The 25,551-nt window shown below is 40.6% G+C and overlaps 1 protein-coding gene across 3 annotated transcripts in view; it reads left to right on the top strand.

Moving 5' to 3' along the window:
* The window catches only part of RAPH1 (Ras association (RalGDS/AF-6) and pleckstrin homology domains 1), a 105,674-nt gene that overhangs the window by 18,375 nt on the left and 61,748 nt on the right, over nt 1–25,551 (top strand). For all 3 annotated transcript variants that reach the window (XM_010352621.2, XM_030916196.1, XM_030916195.1), the window contains exon 2: nt 25,306–25,425. In XM_010352621.2, coding sequence (XP_010350923.2) covers nt 25,306–25,425 — 120 coding nt within the window. The remainder of the gene's footprint in view (nt 1–25,305; nt 25,426–25,551) is intronic.

Below are 25,551 nucleotides of genomic sequence, written 5' to 3'. Positions count from 1 at the left end.
ATCCTTCTTTATCCCTAATAATTTTCCTTGCTTTAAAGTCCACTGTGTCTGAAATTAAGTTAGCTCCTCTTGCTTTCTTTTGATTAGTGTTAGGATGGCATATTTTTCTCTATTGGTTTACTTTTCATCTATATGTGTCTATATTAAAGTGGGTTTCTTGCAGACAACTGAGTTGGGTCTTCTCTTTTGATCCACTTTGACAAAAATTTTTTCTTTCTTTTTTTTCGGAGACAGAGTCTCTCACTCTGTTGCCCAGGCTGGAGTGCAGTGGCGCGATCTTGGCTCCCTGCAAGCACCACCTCCCGGGTTCACGCCATTCTCCTGCCTCAGCCTCCCGAGTAGCTGGGACTACAGGCGCCTGCCACCATGCCCGGCTAATCTTTTTTGTATTTTTAGTAGAGACAGGTTTCACCGTGTTAGCCAGGGTGGACTTGATCTCCTAACCTCATGATCTGCCCGCCTTGGCCTCCCAAAGTGCTGGAATTACAGGCGTGAGCCACCGCGCCTGGCCTCTTTTTTTTTTGAGACATAGTCTCATTCTGTTGTGTAGGCTGAAGTGCAGTGGCGCTATCTCAGCTCACTGAATCTGCTTCCCGAGTTCAAGCCTCCCAAGTAACTGGGATTACAGGTGCACACCACCAAACCCAGCTAATTTTTGTATTTTCAGTAGAGACAGAGTTTCTCCATGTTGGCCAGGCTGGTCTCAAACTCCTTTCCTCAAGTGATCTGCCCGCCTTGGCCTCCCAGAATCTGGGATTACAGGCGTGAGCCATCACGCCCAGGCCAACAAAAATCTCTTTTAATTGATGCATTTAGACTGTTGATGTTCACAGTTATTATTAATATAATTGGATTAATATCTGCCGTATTTATTACCATTTGCTATTTCTTGCCCTTGTTTTTTGATTCCATTTTGTATTCTACTCTTTTTCTGCCTTTTAACTGAGCATTTTATATGATTCAATTTTCTCTCCTTTCTTAGTGTATCAGTTGTATTTCTCTTACTGTTTTTGTAGTGGTCACCCAAGACTTTCCAATTTACATTTACAACTAGTTGAAATCCACTTTCAGATAATACTGTAATGCGTCATGGGCGTAATGTGAGTACCTTATAACAAAATATGAATTCCTCCCTCCCCCGTCTCTTGAACCATTGCTGTAATTCACTTATATGTAAGCATACATAAGCATATATATATTATTTATACATAAGCTTACCTAATCACATATATCGTTGCCATTATTATTTTGAACGAACTATTATCTTTAGATCAATTAAGAAGAGTAGAAGTTATACCTTCGCTGATTTCTTCTTTGATGCTCTTCCTTTATGCCAGTTTGAGTGTCTTAACTATATCATTTTCCTTCTTTCTAATGTACTTCTAATATTTCTTGCAAGCACTTCTACTGGCAACAAATTTCTTCAGTTATTGTTTGTCTGAGAAAGTATTTCTCCTTTCGAAGGGTGATTTTGCTAGGTACAGAATTCTAGATTGGTTGGTTTCTCTCAACACTTTGAATGTTTCACTCCACTGTCTTGCTTGCGTGGTTTCTGAGAAGTTGGATATAATTTACATGTTTGTTCCTTTGTAGGTTAAGTGAATGGAACTACTCAGTGTTTGAGTTGGGATTCCAACTCAAGTGATCTAATAACCAGACAGCCCCAGTTCTTAACAGAATGAAGTTCATTTTCTTTAACTGGCAATGCATACCAAACAGTGATAAAATAAAAGACACCAGCTTAGCCATTCTGCCAATTTAGCCATCTGTGGAATGATACAGTCATTCCACCAGAATGTCATTTTAGCATGTTGTGGATATGAAGCCATTCATGTGAACATTTTAGCTATGATCAAAAACAGGGCACTAAACTTGACACTGCCTGACCATTATTAGTTCTAGCCAGTGTGGCAAGATTAGAATCGCTGATATTTTGAAAACCCCCTTCTCTTTTTACACAGCATACCGTCAGACAGAACTTGCAGTGGTATGCACTGTTAATGGTTTCTTTATTGATTAGTTAATATTAGTTACATTTAATATTAGTAACTTTAAGATTAGCTACATTACAGATTTTTAAAGTTTTGCTTTAATTTTATTGAGAGGTTAATACAAATTTAATTTTATTGAGAGGTTAATATATTATCTGAGACTGGGAACGTTAGTTTCCTCATTATAATAGGATGGAGATGATACCATCTAGTTTCCTACTTTGCAAAACTGGAGTATTTTACCCTTAGGTCCCCTCAAAGTGTATGTACACATGCACACAGGGTTGGGGATTGAGAGGGAGAGATTGGGAATGCAAAACCACATAATTAATATGGCAGCATTATTCTGAAGCTTTAGTTTTACTTAGTTTTAAACACTTTTTCTATTCTTAATGGTATTATATGAGGCAGAATTTGGAATTGATGTGGATTTTTAAGATTGTTAAATGAAGGCCGGGCGCGGTGGCTCAAGCCTGTAATCCCAGCACTTTGGGAGGCCGAGACGGGTGGATCACGAGGTCAGGAGATCGAGACCATCCTGGCTAATATGGTGAAACTCCGTCTCTACTAAAAAATACAAAAAACTAGCCGGGCAAGGTGGCGGGCGCCTGTAGTCCCAGCTACTCGGGAGGCTGAGGCGGGAGAATGGCGTAAACCCGGGAGGCGGAGCTTGCAGTGAGCTGAGATCCGGCCACTGCACTCCAGCCTGGGCGACAGAGCCAGACTCCGTCTCAAAAAAAAAAAAAAAAAAAAAAAAAGATTGTTAAATGAAAAACAAATTTGGCCAGGCGCGGTGGCTCATGCCTGCAAGCCCAGCACTTTGGGAGGCCACGCCAGGCGGATCACGAGGTCAGGAGATTGAGACCATCCTGGCTAACACAGTGAAACCTAGTCTCTACTAAAAATACAAAAAAATTAGCCGGACATGGCGGCGGTCGCCTATATTTCCAGCTACTCAGGAGGCTGAGACAGGAGAATGGCGTGAACCCGGGAGGGGGAGCTTGCAGTGAGCCGAGATCCCACCACTGCACTCCAACCTGGGCAACAGAGCGAGACTCCATCTCAGAAAAAAAAAAAAAAAACCCACAAATTTTAGATACGCAACATGCTGCTCATTGTCTCACTGGTAGCCACCCTCTAGGCTTCCTGGAATCCATATTTTGTTGTACACTAAGTTGAATTTTATTCTCTCTCATAACCATGACCATGTTAACTATTCAAACAAATGAATACACCAAGAGAAAAAAAAACCTTAAAGTGTTAAATTAGAAGCCAAAGCACCTCAGACAATTTTTAAACTCCTGAGACTTCATTTGAACTAGGGCAGAGCAGAGATGGCTGTGGCTGGCTTTGGACTGTGAAGGTGGGAAAGCTGGCTCCCTAAACTGCTCCCTCCCCTTAAGTAGTGTGAGTAAAGAGTAGCTGGCAGCAGATACCTTACTCTGGAATTAAGATTGGAGAGAGGGCCAGGTGTGGTGGCTCATGCCTGCAATCCCAGCACTTCGGAAGGCTGAGGCAGGTGATCACTTGAGGCCAGGAGTTTGAGACCAGCCTGACCAACATGGTGAAACCCTGTCTGTATTAAAAGTACAAAAATTAGCCGGATGTGGTGGCACGCCTGTAATCCCAGCTACTCTGGAGGCTCAGGTAGGAGAATCACTTGAACCTGGGAGGTGGAGGCTGCAGTGAGCTGAGATCACACCACAGCACTCCAGCCTGGGTGACAGAGGGAGACTCTATATTTGTTTGTTTTTTGAGACTGAGTCTCGTTCTGTCTCCTGGGCTGCAGTGCAATGGTGTGATCTCAGCTCACTGCAACCTCTGCCTCCCAGGCTTAAGTGATTCTCCTGCCTCAACCTCCCGAGTAGCTGGGATTATAGGCACCCACCACCACGCCCGGCTAATTTTTGTATTTTTAGTAGAGACAGGGTTTCACCATGTTGGCCAGCTGGACTCGAACTCCTGACCTCAAGTGATCTGCCCACCTCAGTCTCCCAAAGTGCTGGGATTACAGGTGTCAGCCATCGCACCTGGCCTTTTTTCTTTTTTTTTGAAATAGAGTCTCCGGCGGGGTGTGATGTGGTGGACTGTAGTCCCAGCTACTCAGGAGGCTGAGGCAGGAGAATAGCGTGAACTCGTGAGGTGGAGCTTGCAGTGAGCCGAGATCGTGCCACTGCATTTCAGCCTGGGTGACAGAGCGACACTCCATCTCAAAAAAACAGAAAAAAAGATTGGAGAGAAAAGACTGATAAATAGGAAGAAATTGAGAGTAAAGTCAGTAATTAAATAGTAGAAATTCAGACAAAAATAGAATGGGTTGGAGGAGTGGAGGAAATCTTTGCTATCAACTAGTTCATCTTTTCCCTCCCCCCATTTTTCTGCAGATTAAGAAAATGAGGGCTAAGGATTTAAATGATTTAACACAAAGTTCTAGCTAGTTAGTGGCAGAATTAGAACAAGAATTTCAAGTCTCCTGACTCCTTGTTTAGTCCTAGATAATAACTAGGGAGATCTGGCAAACTGTTTATTAAACTAACCTTTTCAGTTGTGTAAGATAATGAAAGTCTGTTTTTACTCATTCAAACTTAGGACATAAACATGAAAGTTTTACCTATTTGAGATTTCTTATAAACCAGAATTTGTGTTAAAATGTTAAGAGATGGCCGGGCGCGGTGGTTCACGCCTGTAGTCCCAGCACTTTGGGAGATTGAGGTGGGCAGATCACGACCTCAGGAGATCGAGACCATCCTGGCTAACACAGTGAACCCCGTCTCTACAAAAAATACAAAAAATTAGCCGGGCATGGTGGCATGCGCCTGTAATCCCAGCTACTCAGGAGGCTGAGGCAGGAGAATCGCTTGAAGCTGGGAGGCGGAGGTGGCAGTGAGCTGAGATCAGTACTCCAGCCTGGACGACAGAGCAAGACTCCGTCTCAAAAAAAAAAAAAAAGTTAAGGTCTATTTGGCATCTGTTGTTTAAATACCCAACAAACTCATTCCAAAAATTTCAGTGACTTTTGTAGTACTGTTCTTGTCACCCAAGGCAATTTTTGACTGTTAAATTCTATCTCCATTTGTGTCTCATTAATGTCAGGAATAATGATCCATCTCTGGTTGGATTTCTTACTCCTGGTGGAATAAAATGTTAAGGCATACAAACATGGAGGGAGAATTTCTGTTTGTTTTTTGTTTTTTGGGTTTTCTTTTTTTTTTTTTTTTTTGAGACAGTCTCGCTCTGTCACCCAGGCTGGAGTGCAGTGGCACACTCTTGACTCACTGCAATCTCTGCCTCCCAGGTTCAGGCAGTTCTGCCTCAGCCTCTCAAGTAGTGGGACCACAGGTGTGCACCACCACACCCGGCTAATTTTTATATTTTTAGTAGAGATGGGGTTTCATCATGTTGACCAGGCTGGGCTCGAACTTCCAACCTCAAGTGGTCCGCCTGCCTGGGCCTCCCAAAATGTTGGGATTATAGGTGTGAGCCACCACCCGGGCCCATATTCTGTTTAATTCTTTTTTTTTTGAGACTGAGTCTCAGTCTGTCACCAGGCTGGAGTGCATTGGCCCGATCTTGGCTCACTGCAACCTCTGCCTCCCGGGTTCAAGCGAATATCCTGCCTCAGCCTCCCGAGTAGCTGGGACTATAGGTGCACGCCACCACACCCAGCTAATTTTTTGTGTGTTTTCAGTAGAGATGGACTTTTACCATATTGGCCAGGGTGGTCTCAATCTCTTGACTTTGTGATCCTCCCACCTCTGCCTCCCAAAGTGCTGGGATTACAGACCTGAGCCACTGTGCCCAGCCAATTCTTAAAGTCTCTTTTAGCAACTGTGTGGATTTTGGTTTTTCCTATGTAGGAATTGGGAGTAGCTTTTTTAAGGGATAGTGAAAGAGAGCTCATGGGTTAAAGTGGGGAAACAGCAAAGACATGGAAAATAGAATTCTAGTGTAAAGAAGGTAGAGAATTTTGGAATGAAACCCTGGAAGGGAAGAGAAAGGGAGATGAAAGAAGTTGAGAGGACATACATGTTGACAAATGTACTGATGATTATACTTTGAATAGATTCCTTGTTAGAACTAGTTTGAGTTGGGTTTCTGTCAGGTGCAAGAACCCCCTTACTAATAGTCATTTGTTAATTTTTACAACAGTCATTAACATAGCTATTGAATCAAATCATATGCCTTGAAATAGTCTTATAGAGATATTATTCAAATATTCTTCTGAAGCTAAAGTGCATTGCAGAATTTTCTGATTTTTCCTAACCATTCCTCTATCTATAGGAAATTAATTTTGGAATGTGTTGGTTTCTTTTGATTAATATTTCTTTAAACTAGAACCAGATAAATTGGTTCTAGTTTTTTTTTTTTTTAAATGTACCTTTTTTTTTTTTTTTTTTTAAAGAAATGTACCTTTAGCTTTGAGTTATCTTAAATTAGAACTATTTGGCAGAAAAAAAGTCGAAATTTGCATCAAGAAAGAATATATTTCTGTAGTAGTTGCTCTGGGATGAAAAATGAGAGCAATATGGTCTCTCTCTTTCCACAGCTTGCAATCTAGTTGGGTGTGGAGGGAGATAAGGCAAGTGCACAAATAACCACCACATAATACAAAGCTGATTAGCTCTAAATGCCATAGAGAGGTACAAAGTTCATGGGCTTCTCAGAGGAAGTGGTATCTAACTCTTCTCTTGTTTAACTAGCACAGCACTTAAACTTTTAGCTTTTTTAAATTGAGATACAATACATAATATTTGCTCTTTTTTTAAATTTATTTTTTAATACAGACAGAGTCTCACTATGTTGCCCAGGCTGGTTTTGAACTCCTGGGCTCAAGCAATCCCGCTGCCTCACCCTCCCAAACATTTACACTTTTGAAGTGTACACTCAGTGAGTTTTATTACATTCACAAGGTCTTGCAACCTTCACCACTATCTAATTCCAGAATAAACTTAAAAAAAAAAAAAAATCCAGTGTTTTTAGCTGAGGTGTGGGGTCACAGTTCTCACACCTCACCACTCCCTATTGATTCATATCTAACTACCATCACCAGTATGTATATTGGCTGCCTGACACCTGCAGGCATTTGAGTTTGCATCCCAGGCCCGAGAGTTGTTTTTCTAGTTTCAGTGACCACGGAAGAAAACGTCTTAATTGCCTGGGGATGCCACCCTGAAGAATACTCTGCTGTCCTGCAGAGCATCCTTTTTCCCATTTCTATTATCTTAATCCTCTGGCTTCTTTACAAATGGTCCCTACCTTTACTACAGCCTTTGGTAAGGGATTACTTCCTATTACCCTCAAGAGCCTTAAGAGGACTCCCCCACCCCCGAGATGGAGTCTTGCTCTGTCACCCAGGCTGGAATGCAGTGGCACGATCTCGACTCACTGCAACCTCCGCCTCCCAGGTTCAAGCAATTCTCCTGTCTCAGCCTCCCCAGTAGCTAGGACTACAGGTGCCTGCCACCACGCCCGGCTAATTTTTGTATTTTTACTAGTGACATGGTTTCACCATATGGGTCAGGCTGGTCTCGAACTCCTGACCTCAGGTGATCCACCCACCTCTGCCTCCCACAGTGCTGGGATTACAGGCGTGAGCCACCGCGCCCGGCTGAGGACTTCTTTAGTATAAAATCGAAACTCTTTTTCTCAGTTTACAAATCCTTGCATGATCTGTCCCTTGCCAAATCTGTACCCTCTCTACCTGAAGTGCTCTTCTTCTCTGATCTTTGCATGTCTGATTCTTTCTTGTCATTAGTACATTAATATCTCAGCTGAAATATTACAACTCAGGGTTTCTCTGTTGATCAAAGCTAAAGCAGACACCTGGTCACTCTCCACACCCTAGTTTAATTATCCCCACACTTGTCACTATCTTTCTTGTTCTATATTTCTCTCTATATATACTCACATATATTCTATATGTGACTAGAATGTAAGTTCAGTGTCAGCAGGTCCCCACTGTAATATTTATAGTTGTATCCTGAACTCCTAGAACAGTGAGTGAGTGGCATACTTACAACATATCTGGTGAACAAATGTTAAGGGAAAACGCTTGCTCTGAGCAGTGCCTTCTGCTGTTTTGGTTCATCTGCTTGTGTGATTCTACCTGTTTTTGTCTTCCAGAAATTTGCCAGAATCTCTGGTCTGTTAATGCCTTTGCCATCTCCTGTTTCCATGTCCTTACAAGTTTATTCGTTTTTGAAACTGTTTATTGTCATTTTAATGGTATCTTGGGGAGGCGGAAATGCTTTCTGTGACTTTTTTTTTAACAGGTTGAAATGTTGCAGTCATGTTGAAAATTAAAAAGTCAAATTGAGAAAGCATGGCTTGTATTTGGAGAATATGGTTGAAATTTTACATCAAGGCCGGGTCAGAGAGAATCTAAAGTCGTTTGATGCAAAGTTTATACTTAATTCAGAATGTCATAAGGAACTGTTTTGGGTATTTGAGCAAAATCACGACGTGAAAAGAGTCTTTAAGAAAGATTAGTCTGACAGTGATGTATTAAAGAGAGGTCAGTTAGGAAGTTGCTAGAATAATCTGAGGATGATATAACGTAGATCTGAACCAAGATAGTGGTCATAGATAGGAAAAGAAGGCATGGAATTGGAAAAATAGTTAAACCTCCTGGCACCAACACTAATGAATTGCTCTGTGATAATTAGTTTAGCAGTATGACTTTTATTTTGATGGTTTGCTTGATTGTATGTTTCCTCCAGCCCCTTTGCTGTCTCTCATCTCCCACCCTCTTCCCCCAGGCAACCTCTGTTCTGATTTCTATCGCTATGGCTCAGTTTTGCCTGTCCTAAAACTTTATTTATTTATTTATTTTATTTATTTCCAGTCGGAGTCTCACTCTGTCACCCAGGCTGGAGTGCAGTGGCACGACCTCAACTCACTGCAACCTCCGCCTCCCAGGTTCAAGCGATTTTCCTGCCTCAGCCTCCTGAGCAGCTGGGATTACAGGCAGGCGCTGACAGTATTAAATGTATCTTCTATCAGTAATAAGTGGTAAAATGTGTTTCCTAGGAATTTTACATTTGTGAGATAGAAACAGAAAGCAGACATCTTGAAGCTTTTTTGATTGTATTAGGCCATTCTCATATTACTATAAAGAAATACCTGAGACTGGATAAATTATGAAGAGGTTTAATTGCTTACGGTTCTGCAGGCTATACAGGAAGCATGATGCTGGCATCTGATTGGCTTCTGGGGAGGCCTCAGGAAGCTTATACAATCATGGTAGAAGGTGAAGGGGGAACAAGGCAGGTGACATGGCCACAGCAGGAGCAAGAGTAGGGGGCAGGTGCCACACACTTTTAAATGACCACATCTCATAAGAACTCACTATTGGGAGGACAGCACCAAGAGGATGGTATTAAACCATTCATGAGAAACCACCCGCGTGATTCAGTCACCTCCCACCAGGCCCCACCTCCAACATTAGGGATTACTATTTGATATGAGATTTGCAGGGACACACATCCAGACTGTATCAGTGGGGGATATTTGATCAACTCTAGTAGCACCTACTATCTGGATGTTGGGAAGAGGTCAGGAAATATGTTAACGAATAATGCAAAATGGAAGTGTTTTACTGTTGTACTCCTTTTGTTCTGACAGTAACAAAAGTAACACAGTTTTAATAATCAAAACATCTTTAAAAAGACCCATCTTGAAGTCTGTATTTAGTGTAAGCATTTCAATTTAATTAAATACTAGCTTTGGATTTGGAACCGAATTCTGATTTTTTTCTGACCTACTTGTGATGTTAAAGAACTTTTTTAAAAATTACTTTTTTTTTTAGGGCCAGGTGTGGTGGCTCACACCTATAATCCAGGCACTTTGGGAGGCCAAAGTGGTTGGATCCCTTGAGGCCAGGGGTTTGAGAACAACATGGCAAAACCCTGTCTCTACTAAAAATACAAAAATTAGTCAGGTGTGGTGGCACACACCTGTAATCCCAGCTACTTGGGAGGCTGAGGCACAAGAATCACTTGAACCTGGGAGGCAGAAGTTGCAGTGAGCCAAGATCGTGCCACTGCACTCCAGCCTGAGTGACAGAGTGAGACTCTTTTATCTTTAAAAAAAAAAAAAAAAAAAAATGTGTTTTTAAATCTAAAAGTTAGAAGTGAATTTTTTTGCATCTGTGAAAGGATGTCTGATGAGTAAATATTTTTCTAAGATGCTAAATTTTTACAAATAAGCCAAAAAGGTTAACTGAGTAAGCAAGACAAATATACTTTAGGAAAGGGAACATATGCATTCATAATAAAAACCATATTTTGGAGAAATACGCAATTATTTTTCAGTGTCCTTAGACTAAACGTATTAGTTTGGTAAAAGTGTTTTATAGCTTATCTTTTTCTCCTTTTCCTTAAATTTATTTCTGAAATTTAGATCATCTGTTTGTTAAAGCACTTTTCCTAATTATAGCTTTCTGAGGGTAAAGACTGTTTTTTCTTTTCTTTTTTTTTTTTGAGATAGAGTCTCGCTCTGTTGCCCAGGCTGGAGTGCAGTGGCGCGATCTTGGCTCACTGCAAGCTCTGCCTCCCGGGTTCATGCCATTCTCCTGCCTCAGCCTCCCGAGTAGCTGGGACTACAGGCGCCTGCCACCACACCTGGCTAATTTTTGTCTTTTTAGTAGAGACGGGGTGTCACCTTGTTAGCCAGGATGGTCTCGATCTCCTGACCTCGTGATCCGTCCGCCTGGGCCTTCCCAAAGTGCTGGGATTACAGGCATGAGCCATCGCGCCTGACCAAAGACTGTTTTTTCTTTTTATCTCTCCTCCTTCATCTTTCTCTTTCTTAATTTATTTTGATATACTGTTGACACTTGAACAACACAGGTTTGAACCGTGTGGGTCTGCTTATATGCAGATTTTTTTTTCAACCAAACGTGGATCGTTGTGATGTGAAATGTATATGGAGGGTTTACTGGACTTGAGTGTACACGATTTGGGTATAGGTGGAGGTCCTGGAACCAGTCCCCCTGGTGTCAAGGGACAACCGTAATTTCAAACGTACAGAAAAGTTGTAAGAAAAATATATAAACAACCTCCAGGCTAGGCGTGGTAGCTCACGCCTGTAATTCCAGCACTTTGGGAGGCTGAGGTGGGTGGATCACCTGAGGTTGGGAGTTCGAGACCAGTCTGACCAACATGGAGAAACCCTGTCTCTACTAAAAATACAAAATTAGCCAGGCGTGGTAGTGCATGCCTGTGAACCCCAGTGTATATTTCTTTTTTTTTTTTTTTTTGAGACCGAGTCTCGCCCTGTCCCCCAGGCTGGGGTGCAGTGGCGCTGTCTCAACTCACTGCAAGCTCTGCCTCCGGGGTTCATGCCAGTCTCCTGCCTCAGCCTTCTGAGTAGCTGGGACTACAGGCGCCCACCACCATGCTCGGCTAATTTTTTTTTTAATTATTTTTTTTAGTAGAGACGGAGTTTCACCATGTTAGCCAGGATGGTCTCGATCTCCTGACCTCATGATCCGCCTGCTTCAGCCTCCTAAAGTGCTGGGATTACAGGCGTGAGCCACCGCGCCCGGCCGCAGTGTATATTTCTTAAGATCAAAGATGTTCTCTTATGTCACTGCAGTACTGTTATCAAAATCTGGAAATGTAACATTGATTCATACTGTGATGTAATCCACAATCGTATTTTGTCGACTGTTCCAACATTGTCCTTATGGCTATGTTTGGATATTTTCCCTGGGTCTAAGATTCAGTCCAGGTTCAAGCATTGTATTTAGTCGTCAGGTCTCTTTAAGTTCCATTGAATATGGAACATTTCCTTAGCTTTTCTTTGTTTCTTAGCCATCACATTATTGAAAAATGTTGGCCAATTATTTTGTCAAATGTCTCTTATGATTTGATTCAGTTACTGCATTTTTTTGCAGGAATACTACAGAATGATGTTGTACCCTTCCCAATGCATTATAACTAGAACCCTCTGATATTGGTTTGCCTCTGTAGTGATGATATTTTGGTCAGTAATTTGTGGGGAGATATTTTGAGAATATATGTCATCAAATTTTCACTCTAAGTTTTAGCCTCTATTGATGATTCTTGCCTTGATTTTTTTAAAACTTAATTATAACAGTGGTTGCAAAATGGTATTTTTTTTTTTCATTTCATCTACATTAATTAGTTGGCGTTCTACAGTAAGAAAGAGCTTTCTTCCTTACTGTGTATATTTTATTTAATTCAACATGGATTTTATGGCCAGGCACGGTGGCGCACGCCTGTAATCCCAGCACTTTGGGAGCCTGAGGTGGACTTAGCACCTGAGGTCAGGGGTTCAAGACCAGCCTGGTCAACATGGTGAAACCCTGTCTCTACTAAAAATAAAATTAGCCAGGTGTGGTGGCAGGCGCCTATAATCCCAGTTGCTTGGGAGTCTGGGGCAGGAGAATCGCTTGAACCTGGGAGGTGGAGGTTGCAATGAGTTGAGATTGTGCCATTGTACTCCAGCCTGGGCAACCAAGAATGGAAGTTCATCTCAAAGAATAGATAAATATATGGATTTTATTCAGTGGATTGTAATTTGTTTCTATCATAATTTATTTCAATATTTATCTTTTCACAGATTAGGCCCCTGATCTGGGCCTTCAGGCTGGTTCCTGTGTCCATTTGACATGTGCCTATCATTAATTGAGGACTTTTCCTCATGAGATGATGTTCTAGAGGCTCATCTTGTTTTTATTTTTCCCTGCCCAGCCCTGGAATTATTACTCCAGGTATCTGTTACTTTTTGTGTAGAGTATATACAGTACTTTGAAACCAAAAACTAGGAACTAAGTGTGCCAATTAATTACTACTGGGGTGTCATTGCCACCAGGCTTTTTCAGTGGACGTACCTACAAACACATATACACCCTAGGCTGGGCCCAGGGTCCCTGTGCTGTGTGCAGCCTAGGGACTTGGTGCCCTGTGTCCCAGCCACTCCATCCGTGGCTGAAAAGGGCCAACATAGAGCTCAAGCTGTGGCTTCAGAGGATGGAAGCCCCAAGCCTTGGCAGCTTCCATGTGGTGTTGAGCCTATGGGTGCACAGAAGTCAACAATTGAGGTTTGGAAACTTCGCCTACATTTCAGAAGATGTATAGAAATGCCTGGATGCCTAGGCAAAAGTTTGCTGCAGGGGCGGGACTCTGATGGAGAACCTCTGCTGGGGCAGTACGGAAGGGAAATGTGGGGTTGGAGCCCCCACAAAGAGTCCCTACTGGGACCCTGCCTAGTGGAGCTATGAGAAGAGGGCCACTGTCCTCCAGACCCCAGAGTGGTAGATCTACAGACAGCTTACATTGTGCACCTGGAAAAGCCTCAGACACTCAATGCCAGCCCGTGAAAGCAGCCAGGAGGGAGGCTGTACCTTGCAAAGCCACAGGGGTGGAGCTGCCCAAGACCATGGGAAATGGACCTTTTGCATCAGCGTGACCAGCATGTGAGATCTGGAGACAAAGAAGATCATTTTGGAGCTTTAAAATTTGACTGCCCCACTGGATTTTGGACTTTCATGGGCCCTGTAACCCCTTTGTTTTGGCCAAGTTCTCCCATTTGGAACGGCTGTATTTATCCAATACCTGTACTCCCATTGTATCTAGGAAGTAACTAGCTTGCTTTTGATTTTACAGCCTCATAGGCAGAAGGGACTTGCCTTGTCTCAGATGGGACTTCGGACTGTGGACTTTTGGATTAATTAGTTAAGGCTTTGGGGGACTGTTGGGAAGGCATGATTGGTTTTGAAATGTGAGATTTGGAGGGGCTGGGGCAGAATGATAGGTTTGGCTGTGTCCCCACCCAAATCTCGAATTGTATCCCCCAGAATTCCTGTGTGTTGTGGGAGGGGCCCCGGGGAGGTAATTGAATCATGGGGGCTGGTCTTTCTTGTGCTAATCTTCTGATAGTGAATAAGTTCATGAGATCTGATGGGTTTATCACGGGTTTCCACTTTTACTTCTTCCACATTTTCTCTTGCCATCGCCATGATTCTGAGGCCTCCCCAGCCATGTGGAACTGTAAGTCCAGTTAAACCTCTTTTTCTTCCCAGTCTCTAGTATGTGTTTATCAGCAGCATGAAAATAGACTAATGTAGATAGGGAGTTCCTATTTGGGGATTAAGAATATCCAATATTATGAAAATCTAATGTAAATAAAGGAATGCTTATGCTTATTCTCATTAAAATATGGTTCATATTTATTGTTTTTTGTTTGTTTGTTTTTGAGACAGAGTCTCGCTCAGTCGCCCAGGCTGGAGTGCAATGGCCGGATCTCGGCTCACTGCAACCTCCGCCTCCCAGATTCAAACGATTCTCCTGCCTCAGCCTCCCGAGTAGCTGGGATTACAGGCGCCTGCCAGCCACTATGTCCAGCTAATTTTTGTAATTTTAGTAAAGATGGGATTTCACCATGTTAGGCTGGTCTCAGACTCCTGACCTAAGGTGATCCGCCTGCCTCGGCCTCCCAAAGTGCTGGGATTACAGGCGTGAGCCACTGTGCCCAGCCTGGTTCATCATTCTGTAAAAGGGAATTCTTTTACAGAATTAATTTTTTAGCTTAGGAATTCTTTCATCTAGGCTGGAGTGCAGTGGTGTGATCTCGGCTCACTGCAAGCTCTGCTTCTGAGGTTTATGCCGTTCTCCTGCCTCAGCCTCCCGAGTAGCTGGGACTATAGGCGGCCACCACCATGCCCGGCTAATGTTTTGCATTTTTAGTAGAGATGAGGTTTCGTCGTGTTAGCCAGGATGATCTCCATCTCCTGACCTCGTGATCCGCCCACCTCGGCCTCCCAAAGTGCTGGGATTACAGGCATGAGCTACCGTGCCTGGCCAGGAATTCTTTTTCTAAGGGTTCGTTTAAGTGCCTGATAAATACAACATAAACAAAATTGCCTTTGAATTTGATTAATAGCTCTTAGGCATTACAGTCTCTACCAACTGTTAAAATAGTTCTAGTTTGTTTTTATGCTTCATTATATGATCTTAAATTACTTCACAGTTAATGTAGATGATAATGTAGTGGATGTGTTAGTTACATCCTGGGTTGTCAGAAATGAAGGCTTAAATCAAAGAGATGGCATAAGGGTGTAAATCATCTTCCCTAGTGCTTCTCTGTCCTCTGGGTAAAGAAAAATTTACCATGACTGGCCCAAGAATAGCATACCTTTCTACTAGGAAGGTTTGGTTCCATGTGGCAATTTTACAAAACTGAATTCCAGGTGTCAGCTCACTCTTGAGAACCAGGCCATCCATGCAAGTTCCCTGGTAGCTAGTTAACTCACGCTTGCTTCTATGAAGCCTCTGAATCTGAAGAGCATAGCACATTACTTCCTTCTTAGTCCCTTTCAACACGTAGGAGACCGTAACTTCCTTTAAATTTGCTTCGTGCACTGGTCTACAAAAGGAACTTTGTTGCTAGATAATTTGTTAAGATATCTTGCCCCTGTCGTCCCAGCTACTCAGGGAGGCTGAGGCAGGAGGACTGCTTGAGCCCAGAAGGTCAAGGCTGCAGTGAGCCCTGTTCTCTCTCCTGCAGTTAGCATTAATGTTCTTTGAAGTTATGGAATTTGTTTTTTGCTTTTTTTTTTTTTTTGTCTGCATAATACTTAGCTTGATGCTCTGTACGCAGAGTATTTTCGAAGGTTTGGATCCTAAGTAGAACCTTTCTGTAGGCCCTTTCTGTTGAGGGTCACTAATCAACAGAGGAAACTTCAGTGATGGGTGTATAAACAGCAACTTTTAACTTTTCTTTTTTTTTTTTTTAACTCGTCTGCCTTATAAATTGGGAGCAAAAGCTATAAAATTATCCTTATTTTTTAAAGAGATGAGGTCTCGCCATGTGGCCCAGGCTGGTCTCAAACTCCTGGGCTGAAGCAGTCTGCCCGCCTTGACCTTCCAGAGTGCTAGGACTACAGGCGTGAGCCACCATGCCTGGCCATGCAAATTCATTTTTAAAACTTCCCAGACTGTTTATTAAATACCCAGTTTCCATTTGGCAATTTATACATAATAGCACTTCATTCACAGCAGAACTAAAGGTCCTGTTTTAAAATAAGTGTAGTTGTAGGTCGTGACAGAAAGAAACCAAACATACCAGGCACTGCCCCATCTGATAAGTAATTAATCCCCTACAGTTATCTTTCCATTTTACGTTATGAGTGTCCTACTTCTTTCCTTTTCCTTCTCTGCTCTGACTTCCTCTCTCCTCCTTTTGATGAGTCCTCTTCCTCTTTTTGTGCCTTACTAAATTTAACATTTTTTTTTTCTTATTGTTTCTCTTGTTTGATTTAGATTTCCTTCCTCTTGCTTTTATTTTGCAACAATTGTAACTTGCACAGTTGGGGGTACTCCTTGAACATGGAAGTCTTCGTCTCCCTCCTGTCCCTTTCTCTAGTGCATGTTTTTCTTTAGAATTATTTTTTTCAGGTTAGAACAGCATAAGAGGTGTTTCTAAAACCATTTTTGTGAGAAAGCTACTGAAACATAACTAGAAATAAAGAACTAAAATTTATTTGCAAGTGAATAACTGTGAGAGGAAGCATGAGACTATTGTAATGGAAGAGGAGTAATTGGGGTGTGTTAATGATGTATCCTCTTGGTACCTAATTTCCTTATGGTTTTAAAGAGTACTCATTCTAGTACTCATTTAAGGAGCCCAGATTTACCTTTAACAAAATTTTACACAAAATGGCATTACTTATTGTCTTGTAAGAGCTCCCAGTAATTATTAAACAACATAGTTGTTTATACTTTGTTAAACTTAAGTGGGTATAAGCAATACCCTGAGTAACTTGTTGAAAATACCCCATCTTCTTGACATTAGTATTCAGTAGATCTTGAGTGGGCCATTTTAAAACTGACTTTAAAAGATCCACCCCAGGTAATTTTGATGCAGGTCATCAACAAACCACAATTGGAATAACATTGCCCTACGGGATACAAAGTCCGAAGTTTTTGGTATGGCTTAGGATTTTGCCCCTTCTTCCTCTCTAGCCTCATTTTCCATGAGTCTACACCACCCATCCTATGCTTCAGAAATGCTAAGTCACTTGAGTTCTAACATGTCGTTCTCACATCTCTATACCCTTGTATGGTTTCGCCATGTTGGCCAGACTGGTCTTGAACTCCTGGCCTCAGGTGATCTGCCTGCCTCAGCCTCCCAAAGTGCTGGGATTACAGGCGTGTAAAAACTCTTATACATAGTTACGTTCTCTATAAAATGCCATTTCTGCCCCTGACCCTTTAACTTCTATGCTTAAGAATCCAGTTGTTGGCAGGGTGCAGTGACTCACACCTGTAATCCCAGCACTTTGGGAGGCCGAGGCCAGAGGATTGCCTGAGTTTAGGAGTTCAAGATCAGGCCAAGGCAACCTGGCGAAATCCCATCTCTACAAAAAAGTACAAAGGATTAGCCGGGCGTGGTTGTGCATGCCTGTAGTCCCAGCTGCTTAGGGGGCTGAGACAGGAGAATTGCCTGAGCCTGGGAGGTCCAGGCTTCAGTGAGATGTGTTAGTGCCATTGCACTCCAGCCTGGGTGACCCCATCATTAAAAAAAAAAAAAAAAAAAAAAGAGAATCCAGTTGCTTCGGGCAAAAAAAAAAATAGGCTTGGCTTTCAAGGTCCCACTGTAGTTCTCTTCGAGTCAATCTCATGACATTCTCAAAAATACACACCTTGTCTTTTGCCCTTTATAATTGCCCTATATGTAATGTATTTAACCAAATTTTAAAGCCCTAATCTAAGCTCAACCTTCTTGATAATCACTGTTTTGTTTTACAATGAGGGTATTGAATAGTAAACCAAAATATCTCCTGAGAGGAAGGTTAATAGGGAAAATAGGCTTGAATAAATAACTTTATGGAAAATTTAGCAGGAATAATACTGTTTCATACTAAAGAATACTGAAATAGATAGCTTCATTATGCATAGTGGAGCTTACTATATACAGGTTTTAACCTGTAATAATTGGGCACAATTATTTACTGTTATTGGTAAAATGAAACCAACCAGTGTATAAGAAGGAGTAGATCATTCTTCCATTATTCTGTTTTTCATGAATAAACTACATGTAAATGAGTTTAAAATATTAGTTAAATCATTGTTAGCTGTATTCTGTGATTTTTCTGTAATAAATATGGTTTCAAAATAATAGATTAAACTAAGCCTTCTTATCAGCTGAATCTTAACCTTTCCTCATAGTTTTCCTAGTTGGATGATTGCTAGACATCACTACTCTATCTTCAAAACAGAATCCACCTCTTCCCCCAACTTGCTTCTCACTAGTCTTAGTTGATGTTATCACCACCACTTACTAAAACAGAAATCTAGGCATTATCCTTGATTACTCTTTTCTTTGCCCCCCTCCCCCCATTTAGTGTTTCATTAAGTTCTTTTGACTTTACTGCAGAAAAATATCCTAAGTTTGCACATTACTTCATTTCATCTCAGGGAGAGACAATATTATACAATAGTTAAGAACCTGGGTAGTAGTGGTAACTGTCTTAAGTTTGAATTCTGGCTCTGCAGCCATGGCAAACTATGTACCTGCTCAGTTTCATCAGTAAATGGCTTAATAGTACCTACTTTATAGGGTTATTATAAGGGTTAAATGAATTAATACATATACTACACTTGGAATAATGCCTTATCCATATTTATTCAATAAGTATTAGCTATCATCATCATCATCGTCTTTATCTCCGTTGTTCATCTCCATCAACTTAGTTGAGGTCTTTATCATTTCTCAACAGGACCATTGCAGTAGTCTTCTTGGTCTCGTCTAGTTCTTTCCATCCTTACAGTCTTTTCACCAAAAGCAATTTGAGTAATCTTTTTAAGAAGCATTAAATCCTTTATACCAAGACCCTGCTTATATATAAAGAAGGGACTTAAAATAAAACCCTAAGTTTACTAAGTTTACTAGGTCATAGATGCTCTATTCCCTGTCTGCCTCTCTTGACTTCAGATTCTACTACTCTTTTACTAGGTCTCTGGGTTCCAACTATAGTAAAGTTTTTCCTTGCATTAAATACACATGGCTTATTCCTACCTTAGTCTTTGGTTGTTTTCTCTGCTCATTCTTCCCTAGATTTCTATAGCTGACTCTCCTTCATTCTTCATGCCAGTAGACGAAGGATTCACTAGGAAAGAGACTTTATCTCACTTGTTTCACTGCTTTATTCTTGGTTCCTAGAATAGGGCCTGGCCTGTGGTAACTACTCAGTAAATATTTGTTGAATGAATAAAAGTTGTGGGGTTTTTTGTGTTGTTTTGTTTTGTTTTAGCATACCCTTCTCAAGCTCATGTATGCACATGAGCACCTCTTTGGAAGGGAGTTTGTCCTTTATTATATTGATTTTGTGTGTGTGTGGATTTTGGCCATGCTAGCTCTTTAGAGACCTTTCAAAAAATGTGCATCATATTTAACCATATGTGTGTGTTTGAATGTTAGGTATTCATCTGGCAGATATTTAATGACACCTGCTATAAGCCAGGCACCATTGCAAGCATTGTAGATACAGAAGGCAACCAAAGTCCTTGCTCCACTCTGGAGCATTCCTTCTAGTGGAAGAAGAGAGATGGTGGGACAGATGGTGATCGGTGCTGTGAAGAAAAATAAAACCAAACGAGACCGGAAGTATCAAGGAAGGTGGACTCTTTTGGTAGAATGGTCATTTAAGCAGACTTGAATGAGTGAGCCATGCTGCTATCTGGAGGAGAGAGTTCCAGTCAAAGGATCTGGCATTGAAAATGCTGGATGTTTGGAGCAAGTCTTTGTTCCAAGGATCAGCAAGCAGTACAGTGTTGCTGGAAGTGGGAGGAGGGAAAGGGGAGGGTGGTAAGAGAGGTCACTGAAGGTTAGGATTGGACAGGCCATTGTCAGTCTGTGAATGACTTTGGATTTTATTCTGTCTTCAGTACATCTGTGCTTTGGGGAGTAAACTTTATTTGTAGTAGGGTACATTTACTCTTTCAGGACATAGTTTCCCTTATGTGTAATGGAGCACGGAATTTAAGTAGAACCTCAATATATTCCCCCCAAAGTACCTAATACTATAATCATAGAATAATTTAATAGGATTTGTTATAGTATGCATTATAGTTTCCTTGGGTCTATTTGGATACCATTAAGGAAGAGCATTATGTTAGAAGCTATCTATTTTTAAATCCAATTTTTTTTTTGATGATTTATAAGTTGTTTTCTTTCATTTTTCTTCCCTTTGATTGGAAGGACAGTTGACTGTTAGATTATTTTCTGATGTCATTGTTTCTAGTAGGGGCATTATGTTTAGAAAATTCAGGTTTAGACTTGTGATTCATTTGGCGATATATAGCAGTTAAAATACAAACGATTTTTAGGATGGGTAGGATGTGGATGTCAAGGAATTGGCAAGAAGGATTGCATTTCCCTACTAGATTTGCTGACCCAAGATGGTGCCGAGCCTATAAGCAAATGTCTGGGGGTACCTCATTTGATGTGTATGGTTAATGGAAATTATGCTCTATTGGGGAATTGGAGAACAAGGTTCATCAACGTCAGCATTTAGAGAATGGAGAGTGTGTTTTAGATTGTGAATTCTTTAAGAAATGTTATAGGACCTAAGTCTTTTTTGGAAAGTCTCCGAGTAAGTTACTTAAGTTTTTTTTTCTCTGAGATGGAGTTTCATTCATTGCTCAGGCTGGAGAGCAATGGCACGATCTTGGCTCACTGCATGCAACCTCTGCCTCCTGGGTTGAAGCGATTCTCCTGCCTTGGCCCCCCCAGGTAGCTGGTATTACAGGCGCCCACCACCATGCCTGGCTAATTTTTCTAGAGACGGGGTTTTACCTTCTTGGCCATGCTAGTCTCTAACTCCTGACCTCAGGTGATCCATCCTCCCCGGCCTCCCAAAGTGCTGGGATTACAGGTGTGAGCCACTGCACCCAGCCAGTTTTTTTTTTTTAAACTAGTCCACATAGGGACAAATTGAAAATAGGACAGAATTGGCAAAAGTAACATAAGTGGTTAATGTTCAATAGATACTTCAACTTTCTGTTAATTTTATGTTTCTCTGTCATTGCTGTCATTGTTCTCTAGTGATATTTTCCTTAAGTCTGCAGTAGTAGTCTAGATAAAAACAAAACTATAAATGAAAAATTTTAAAGGGATTTTTAAAACCCAAGTAGCTTGTTTGAATAGTAGGAAAAAACTCAGTTTAAAACACACTAGCTTTGGATGCAGTGTCTGTACAGTCATGTGTCATTTGATGATGAAGATACTTTCTGAGAAATGGTTTATTAAATAATTTCATTGTTGTGCCAGCATAATAAATTGTACTTACACAAACCTAGGTGGTATAGTCTACTCCACACCTAGGCTATAGAGTATAGCCTATTACTCCTAGGCTACAACCTTTCAGCATGTTACTGTACTGAGCACTATAGACAATTGCAATACAATGGTATCTAAACTTAGAAAAGATACAGTAAAAATACTTAATGGGACCACCATTGTATAAATAGTCTGTCATTGATCTAAACATCATTATGAGCACATGACTGTGGTTCTCTTTGACTCCATTGTAATTTAAATTATTTCTTTATTTTGAACTATTTTATACTTATCTTATAATGTTGTTTTCCTGTTGTTTTATTTTTCCCAGTATGCCATTTTCTTATGGGCAGTTACAGTCTGTTCTCAGAAGTCCAGGATTTAAACCTTTTTTAAAATCATTTTTTAAAATATGAACTCTTGGTTTAAATGATATCTAATATGGAAGCCCTATCTGTAAGATGCCTGAAATTGGAGGTGTTGTTTGAAACAGTGAACCTGGAGTGCTGTCCTCTAAGCCCTTCTCCAAGAACGGAGCTTGCCACCCTTTCTGATTAGCTTTCCTCATTTATAAAATGGGAATGATATAATACCTGCCTATCACAATGGTTCGTGGAGGGCTATGACTAATGTTCTCTCCCTGTTCTCTTTGATTGTAACTTCCTCTTAGTGTGTGTTATGTTCATACATCACAGATTTTCCTGATGATGAGTCATCTAAATATTCTATCATGTGACCAGATTTTTACTATGGATAATATAGTCACCATAAATCCAGTGCCTTGCGTATTATTGCCTAAAATACTCATTAAAGTTACTAAAGCTGCTATCTCTGCCAATAGTGACATAATGGTATCTGTTGGACAACAGTGCTGCAGGCCCAGTTATTTTAAATGTACTTAAGAAATATAAAATGTAACTAAGAATAAGTATCACTATCTCAAAACAGAATTCCTCCTAGGATATTTTCTGGGTTATTCCAGTGTGTTTACTTTCAAAGATTAGGGAGTAAAAGCAAGTATGTTCCAAATTATGTTACTTATTAACCCTCTTTATGAAAACTGGCTATTACTGCTCCTTGGTGTTCTCAGACTAGCAACTATTTGAGTAATTAAGTCATCTGGTCAGATGAGGTTTTTCTTTTCTTTTTTTTTTTTTTTTTGGAGACGGAGTCTCGCTCAGTTACCCAGGCTGAAGTGCAGTGGTGTGATCTCCCACTCACTGCGAGCTCCACCTCCCGGGGTCACCCCATTCTCCTGCCTCAGCCTCCCGAGTAGCTGGGACTACAGGCTCCTGCCACCACACCCGGCTGATTTTTTTGTATTTTTAGTGGAGACAGGGTTTCACCGTGTTAGCCAAGATGGTCTCAATCCCCTGACCTCGTGATCCGCCCACCTCAGCCTCCCAAAGTGCTGGGATTACAGGCATGGGCCACTGCACCCGGCCAAGGTTTTTCTTTTCACTAATATTTTATGTTTTTCATCAGTAGATCGCTTAATGAACTCTGATACCAAGTTTCTATTGAGATTGACCTATCAATTATGTAGTAATGAATAAAATCTTATAAATAATAGTCACAAATTATAAAAACCAAATCTTTTTAAGAATCAGATTTATGAATTGGGAAATTGGTAGATCTATTTTTCACTTGCCACAGTAGAATGACCTGGTTTATATATGATTTCAGTGATAAAAGATTAAGAAATGGAAATTACCAGTTTCTATTAGAGATATATTTATTAGAGATATTGGTTAGCTGTGGTTCTTCCCAGTATTAGGAAAATTAGAAAATTATTTCCCTTAAGTAATTAAATGAGGGATGATCTGATTTTCAGCATCTGAAAATACATTCAGTTTAATTTTGCAACATTTGACCCTTTCTGCAAAAGTTTGTATAGTGAAATAAGATTGAAAATTTAACTTCATGATACCTTGTCAGATAATTAGATTCCTTACATTGTCTTCTAATCTTTAAGGATCCCAGATATAATTTTGTGGATTGCTTCTTTGAAGATGTCAGTCATTGTGTGCTGCTGCAATAAAATTCCCGAGACTGGGTAATATATAAAGAACAGAAATTAATTTTCTTATTGTTCTGGAGGCTGGGAAGTACAAGATTAAAGCACTGACATTTGGCGTCTGGTGAGGGCTTGTTGCTGGCTTCCTCCACAGGGAGGCACGAGATGTGCCCTCGCATAGCAGAGAGTAGAAGAACAAGGTAACCAGTGCTTCATGAAATCTCTTTTATAAAGTCCTTAATACCTTTAATAAAGAAGGAGGCTTTATGGGGCTTTATTAAGGCCCCACCCCTTAATACTATCACATTGGCAACACTTGAATTTTGGAAGGGACTCATTGATACCCTGGCATATGTATATCAAGCTCGTAAAGATTAGGCCTATCTTTTTTAATGGAATGCCCATGCACTATATAATCTTGGAGGAATTGCTTAAACCAGCTGACAGGCTATATTCCAAATATTGCCTAGATCTACCGTAACAAAATTCGTGTTTTAGAAATGTGAGTCAGGAGTATTTAATGTAACATATGGTGATGATACTCATTGTGTCCCTGGGACAGAAGTTGAAGGAAAAGGGATTGTGGTCAAATAACTTAGGAATATGCTGGGTTTTCTTCCAGAAATAACATTTTATCAGATTTTAGTAACTATGATATTAAGAAACATAAAGTACCTACCATAACTTTGTAAACCAGGGGTTATAATCTGCTAACTTGAAAAAAATAAAAGCATTTAATTTGTTTCAAGTTCATACTAACATGCCTGCCTGAGTTTAATTTTAATTTTGGAATATGCTGACTGGTTAAGCAAAGCTAATGTTTATTTGAAGATTTCCTAGGGCCCTTAATGTTGAAATATTCATATTTATCAAATTAATCAGTTATTGATCTTACATTGTTTTATGTAATTTTTCTTCCCGTCTTCCCAAAATAATGTGCAAGTTCCATGTCAGATACCACACTATTTTATTTTATTTTATTTTTTATTTTATTTTTTGAGATGGAGTTTCACTCTTGTTGCCCAGACTGGAGTGCAGTGGCATGTTCTCGGCTCACTGCAACCTCTGCCTCCCAGGGTCAAGTGAGTCTCCTGGCTCAGCCTCCCAAGTAGCTGGGATTACAGGCATGCGCCACCACGCCCGTCCAATTTTGTATTTTTAGTAGAGATGGGGTTTTGCCATGTTCGCCGGGCTGGTTTCGAACCCCTGACCACAGGTGATCCACCCGCCTTGGCCTCCCAAAGTGCTGGGATTACAGGCGCGAGCCACTGCGCCCGCTCACACTATTTTATTAGTGGGAAGAAGGAAAATAATTTCTTCTTTCAAGGGACTTATATTTGAAAAGTCACCACATACAGGATTTAGATCTGGATTTAGAAGTTTTCAATTCTGTTTCCTCCTTTTGTTGGAACTGATGAGGAAGTAAGGTAGAGAAAGAAGACAAATGGGATAGAAAGTGAGGGTAAGAGGATAGAATAGAAACAAAACTAGATTAAGATTTTTGTTTTGTCAAATTTTCTCTTAAATACTTGTTGGACTCAGGTTTTGTGGGATACCTATTGATATCTAAACAGATTTTTACAGAATAAACAGGACAATAACTTCTTCCATTAAGTCTTCTGAAATGGCTTCCTTTTGGTGTTTGGGTGTCCTAGGATCTAGTAGTGGAGAGAACTATACTACTCTTATGTCCTCTGCTGATTGAAAGGAGTGCTCTGTTAAATTTTTTAGTAATGTGATTCTGGTCATAATTTGATACTGTTGGCTTTTCTTTTACAGTTTCCTAAAAAAATTGAAACTTTATTCTTTGTTTGTACTCACTTGTCAACACTGTCTGCATTAATGACTTAAGATTTTCTTTTAGAATGTAATTTCTAGTTTTCAAGATTTGACTCCAGAGGCTAATAATATATCAGAGCATATACAGCATAATTTTTCAAGTTAAACCTGTAACTTACTATTCATTCTACACAAATGTCTGTATTTCAGATGGAGCAGCTATCAGATGAAGAAATTGATCATGGTGCTGAAGAAGACAGTGACAAGGAAGATCAGGACCTGGACAAAATGTTTGGAGCCTGGCTTGGAGAACTAGACAAACTTACTCAGGTTGGACGTAATGCTTGAAAAACTGGTTGAGGATTTGAAGTCATCATTGAGTTAAAAGTTTAATATGCAGAAGAGGATATGGATATAAGTTAAATTTTAAAATATTGCCGGAAAGGAAGAAATGTT

The sequence above is a fragment of the Rhinopithecus roxellana genome, chromosome 14 (assembly GCF_007565055.1).
Source record: "Rhinopithecus roxellana isolate Shanxi Qingling chromosome 14, ASM756505v1, whole genome shotgun sequence".
In the NCBI taxonomy this organism is placed as follows: domain Eukaryota; kingdom Metazoa; phylum Chordata; class Mammalia; order Primates; family Cercopithecidae; genus Rhinopithecus; species Rhinopithecus roxellana.
Note: the sequence above shows the minus strand (reverse complement) of the source record. Positions and strands in the feature narration are given on the sequence as shown.